At 47.7% G+C, this 6000-nt stretch overlaps 1 protein-coding gene across 2 annotated transcripts in view; it reads right to left on the minus strand.

Moving 5' to 3' along the window:
- The window catches only part of RMND5A (required for meiotic nuclear division 5 homolog A), a 61991-nt gene extending 56208 nt beyond the window's left edge, over positions 1 to 5783 (minus strand). Inside the window, exon 1 of one of the 2 annotated variants that reach the window (XM_070479362.1) lies at positions 5175 to 5783. In XM_070479362.1, coding sequence (XP_070335463.1) covers positions 5175 to 5255 — 81 coding nt within the window. In that variant the 5' untranslated portion in view covers positions 5256 to 5783. The remainder of the gene's footprint in view (positions 1 to 5174) is intronic. The other variant, XM_020889472.2, reaches the window with a different exon arrangement.
- Positions 5784 to 6000: the final 217 nt, after the last annotated feature.

The following is a 6000-nucleotide window of genomic DNA, read 5'->3' on the forward strand; positions in this document are numbered from 1 at the left end:
AAATTAGTTTAAAATGTGACCATCTAATTTGCTTTTTCTTCCATGTTTAATTGCTTACTTCTCATTTATCACTCTCAAATTAAAAAAACAAAAAAAGAGGCAATTCTGCAATTAGTAATTAAATTCTCTTTGATTCACCAAAGAGATAAAGGTAGAAGATCATACTCTGTTAGACCACACAGAAACACACTGAGTTTTAGCTGATAATATATACTGGCTGCACCCACAAATGAAACAATCTCTACCAACTTGCAAATTGTGATAATACAATAATACAATACTAAGCCTAAATCACAGTATGTAGAACTACATGTCCAATGCCTTAGAGAAAAAATAAACAGTGATAAATTATCATTTCCCTGAATCTTCTTAAAATTTTTTCTGGAAACAGCCAAATCTTTGGCTGCAATATGGACAACTAGGTGGTCTGAGAATAAGAAGGACTGAGAGGGAGATTTTTTTTTACTGGATATCCTTTTTATCATTTGAATTTATACCATTTAAATGTATTATCTACTCAAAAGAAATACAATTTTAAATTTAGAAAATTCCTTGACAATCTCTTTCAGAAACCATATTCAAACTCCCTTTAATATCAACCCTCAAATAACAATTTCATTAAATACTGTACATCCTTTACACTTACACTGTAATTTTTCTCAAGTATAGTATATACATGTAATAATACAGTTACCCAGTTGTTCCAGCCTAATTTTCTATCACCAAACATGAATTTAGAATATCAGCAATATGTCATTTATGGTTCTTTTATGTTCTCCTTTCCACCACAGAAGTGCTAATGATTAACAAAATATAAGTACACTTGCCCTCCCGCAAAAGTTAACAATAAATAACCACAAGGCAAATCACCAGAATGTATCTAATACCACTTATCTGTTAATCAAGGGCTGTCCAAAGTGCGGTTCCCCTACCAATGATGTGAATGGTGACTTTAGCTGTATGTGAAGTATTTTAACATATTTAATATAAGGTTGATTATACCTAACATACCACATCTATGACTTCACAATTATTGCCCAGAATGAGGATAAATCTACTGAAGTGAAACTGTGAATCTATCTGAAAAATAAAAGTGTGCATGTGTGAGTGAAGTTTGAGAAGAACCAGGGCATCATTCAAATGAGATCAAGGGCAGAGTGAGAACAATCACCAACAGCATCAACTGTATTAAATCTTAGAGCAAACTTCACACTCACAGGGAAACTCTCACTGGAAGGATGACTAAATGGCAACAGCGCTCTCCTCTTCCCTCAGTTAGGGAAATGCCATGTGGGGCAGTTTAGAGCAGATGAGCGAGATCTTAGGGGAGATCAGGCAAGCCCCCTTTGGGTAGAGTGCACGTCACAATCTGGAACAAGGGTGGTGCGAGTGGACCACGGTTGTCAATGGGTTTCCTTTGATGGTTGATCAGTTTCTACCACAAGCCATCCTAAACATCCTCACGTGGTATAGCTGTCTGCTCACAACTTTAGAAAGAGAAATTTAAACATGAGAAAATGTAATGCAACCTCAAAAACTGACCTGACCCCCTGGCCCTCACTAAAGAACACTACTGAATCAGGCAGTCACTCACCAACAGTGTGACACAATGTTGGGGGATCTGTAGAGTCCTCAAGATTCTACTTTATTCATATCACATTCTTACAAGAACATCACCACAAATGAACCCAAAGAATGAGCTTATTATAACAAACCTAATTATAGAGGGTGCCAACTGGAGCCCCTCCACCAGGTCATGAGAAACCACCAGATCACTTGCCCAGACAGGCATATTCAGAGCTTTGAAAACTTCCTTTAAACTTGAAAATGGAGTTCCAATATGGAACTATATGGAGTTCAGTCCATATAGCTTTAAGAGGGGTATACTTAAGACTCAGTGTAATACCCACATTGTCTGCAGAGAACTTTAGAAATCATCTGCTTTAAAAAATACCATCTCCCAGACACCAAGGCATGATATCTGTTATCTTCATACAATAGAATATCACAAGAAAGAAGATTTTATTTTGAAAACTAGACCTAGTACTTGTGGTATTTATTTTTCTTTCGTGTTTTATTGCTGCCTTTAGTCTCTTAGGGGCTTTCCTGGTGGCTCAGACAGTAAAGAATCTGCCTGCAATGCAGGAGACCAGGGTTTGATCCCAGTCTAGAAGATCCTCTGGAGAAGGGCATGGCAACGCACTCCAGTATTCCTGCCTGGAGAAGTCCTTAGTTTCTTAATCCTATTCTTAAAGAATTAAAAAAAATCAAAGAGATTATCAATATAAAACTGCAATTTGTTAGACAAGAAGGTAAAAAATAGGCTGGAACGCCACAATTTACATCAGACTGTTTGAACAACACAGCAAACTCTGTGGCTAATACCCCTCTGACCATAAGTTCCTCGAGCTGTCCCAAGCAAAGAGGTCTAACACACATTCCTGCTTCAGCAAGTTCTCAAAATTATTTTATCCATCTGGAATGGGCCCCAAATCCCCTAAAACGAAGTTCAAATCACATTCGCCTTCAGTTAATACACTCTCTCTCTCATGGAAGAAAGGAATTTTTTAATAGTTTCTATCTTCTCTCTCTCTCTCAAACTCTGCAAGCCCTTAACATTCAACCTGTTCCCTAAAAATGAAATCATTCCTTCCACCTCTCCAAGTCTACACCCTTCAGCTACTCCTACCTTTTTCAGTCTTTGCATGTGAAGCATGTCCAACCCTTGGGACCCTATGGACTTTAGCCCACCAAGCTCCTTGGATTCTCCAGTCAAGAATACTGGAATGGGCTGCCATACCCTCCTCCAGGGGATCTTCCTGGCTCGGGAATCGAACTTGCAGCCCTTCTGTCTTCTGCAGTGGCCAGCAGAAGCCACTAGCGCCACCTGGGAAGTCCCTTTCAGTCTTTAAGGATACAGAAAGATTGCCTCTCCAGATAAGGGGCGGAGGGGGCACACCTTCACCCCCTTACTTAAGCAGCCACTCTCACCTCAATCTGTATTATTTTTCTTAACTCCTAGGCATCTAGTTTAACAAGTCTATGAAACTGCTTGCAAAGAGGGTCAGTGACTCCCCATAGCCAAATACCAGCTGACCAACATCTCTAAGCCTGTCCTTTCTGTTTCTGCTGGCACCACCAGGACCTCCGCTCTTCAAGAGGAGTTCAAGGCTGTGGTTAGACCCTACTATCTTTCCTCTGTGCAACCTAATGATCTGCACTCTCCTTTGTAGAAGGACACCGGGACACCATCTTAAACCTTACTTTGCTCCCAAACTCCATCAGTGCATCTTCAGCCAACAGGAAACATGATGCCCCTGATTATCTTCATTGGTTCTTCAGTTTCTCACTTGTCCCAAACCAAGTTCACCAGAGCCTCCCCAGGAGTCCCATCCTACCCCACATCTACCTTCCCCTTGCAGGCAGCCGTCTAGGCCTGCTCATTTTTCCATATTCGTATGTCCTAACCCCACTATTGGAGAAGGCAATGTCACCCCACTCCAGTACTCTTGCTTGGAAAATCCCATGGACGGAGGAGCCTGGTAGGTTGCAGTCCATGGGGTCGCCAAGAGTCAGACACGACTGAGACTTCACTTTCACTTGTCACTTTTATGCATTGGAGAAGGAAACGGCAACCCACCCCAGTGTTCTTGCCTGGAGAATCCCAGGGATGGGGCCACACAGAGTCGGACACGACTGAAGTGACTTAGCAGCAGCAGCAGCAGTAACCCCTCTGTGGTCATTGGGTTTGCTTTTTTCCTGGAGTTCACAGTGACTGCGTGTCCAGGATGAAATGCTGTTATAACACTCCCTCACCATGGATGGGGCTTCCCAGGTGGCTCAGTGGTAAAGAATCCACCTGCCAGTGCAGAAGATGCAAGTTCGATCCCTAGGTCGGAAAGATTCCCTAGAGGAGGAAATCGAAACCGACTCCATTACTCTTGCCTGGAAAATTCTCCATGGACAAAGGAGACTGGTGGGCTACAGTCCATGGAGGCACAGAGTCAGACACGACTGAGCACGCACCCAGGCAGGCACCATGGATGAGCACTAACTCTCGACTGAAAGCAGTCTGGGAAAGGAAAGTGTACGGGAAGGAAGGAGAGGTGGACAGAAGTTCAGCCAGCGCCACTGTCCTCAACCACCACTTGCTCCAGGGTCCACATGTGACCCCAGCTACCAAACCTTCCTTATTAAAAATTTCTGTTCCACCTCTGAGTTGAGCAGGGCCCCCAAACTCCCCAACATAATCCATTCCATGAAGTCCATTATTTCTTGCTCAGAAGGAATCATCACTACAGATATGTTAACCTAAAGAAGACCAGACTTTTTATGTTATTTAAATAACCCAAAACCAAAGAATCCCACCCAGCTTCCACAAGTTAACTGCAGCTAAGTATCTTCCCCCAGGGCCTACGACTATAATAATAGAAAAGAAACACCTATTGAAAATCTGCTTTCTGAAAGGAAAACAAGTAAAAACTTGACCAGGTAACGCACGTAAAGAACAACTTGATACACCATGGGTTTCTGGGGAGGTTGCCTCCTGTCTCATCGCAGGTTGCAACTGGGAGAGCTTAACAGTTTGATTTAGCTAGTTTCTTAGGAATCACATCAGTGCCGCTGCGGAGTTGAAAGGCAGGCTTCTACAGAGAGTCAAATTAGGGAGTTGAAGCAGCGGCTGTTTTGTTAACTCACAGCTAAGAATAACATGCGAGTTTCTAATTTTAAAAAAATGAAGAAAGACGAGGAAAGTCAGTCCCTGGCTAAATGTTTGGGGCGAGGAGGAGGAGGGGTGGGGTTCTCTGCACTGACCCTCTCTTCGCCCCAATCCTCGGGCCCAAGGCAATTAACTAGGGGCGCCCACCCCAAGAGGGAATCAGTTTGCAGGTGCGACGAGCCGGCCCCGCTCCCGGGTTCAACCCTGGATGGAACCCGGGGCTCCAGAATTGGTTTCCAGATGGGTTCGCGCTCACTTTTAATTAACAACGAGGTCGGGGTAGGTTCGAGACAAATCGGGGGGAGAGGAGGAGGAAAAGTCACAGGGGCCTGGGGATCTCGGCGCCCCGGGGAAGGCCGGTCTGGCCGCCCGGAGGCACCCTCCTGGCCCGCCTGGGCCCGAGGGGCTCGGGGTGGGTGGGCCCGGTACCGCGCGACCACCCGGGCCGTCTTACCGTGGCTCTGCAGGATCTCGTGCTTGAGGCCGCCCGTGTAGTCGATGAGCTCCTCCAGGCCGCGCTCGCACAGTTGCCCATAGCCCGAGAACTTGTGCAGCACCTTCTCCAGCTCGCGCTCCACCGTCACGCACTGATCCATCCCGGAGGCGGCGGTGGCGGTGGTCGGCTCCCCGGCTCCCGAGCGTCCGCAGCCGTTCGGCCCGGGCCCGGCCGAGGCCGCGTCCTGCTCCTCGTCCCCCAGGCGGGCGGCGCGAGAGGCCGAGGCGGCGGAGGCGCTAGCCCCGGCGCCAGAGGAGCCTCGAGAAGCCCGCGCCCGCCTGCCCCATAGCGCCCCGGCCCCGGCGCGTAGCCGCTGCTCTCGCTCGCTGGTCCCACCCGGCCCTGCACCCCGGCTTCCCCGCTCGCCGCGTTCGACTGCCCGCCGCGGCGCCGCCGATTGTTTTTGTTTTCACGGGAACGGACCGATGACCTGGTTCTCCCGGGCGGCACCAAGCGCCACCGACCCGAGGGGGGCAACCACCCCAGCTAGAGAAGGAGGCGGCGCGGGCCGTACCAAGCGCACCGTCGAGGGGGGTCAGCCCGGCGAGCACGAGCAGAGGAACGCATCCGCTCGCGCCGCCGCTCTAAAGGTGTGGGCCGTACCACGCGGGAGGCGTGCGAGGGAGCGGGAGAGGGTGGAGCCAGCGCCTAATTGGTCCAAAGAGCTAAATTGGGAACTTTAGAGACAGCCCCAGAGCTCCGAGAGCTCTACAACTACGCGCTCCGTAAACAAGTGGGTGGAAACCGGCCCTAACGACTCCGCCCAGAAACAGGGAAAACGAAC

The sequence above is a fragment of the Odocoileus virginianus genome, chromosome 2 (assembly GCF_023699985.2).
Source record: "Odocoileus virginianus isolate 20LAN1187 ecotype Illinois chromosome 2, Ovbor_1.2, whole genome shotgun sequence".
In the NCBI taxonomy this organism is placed as follows: Eukaryota; Metazoa; Chordata; class Mammalia; order Artiodactyla; family Cervidae; genus Odocoileus; species Odocoileus virginianus.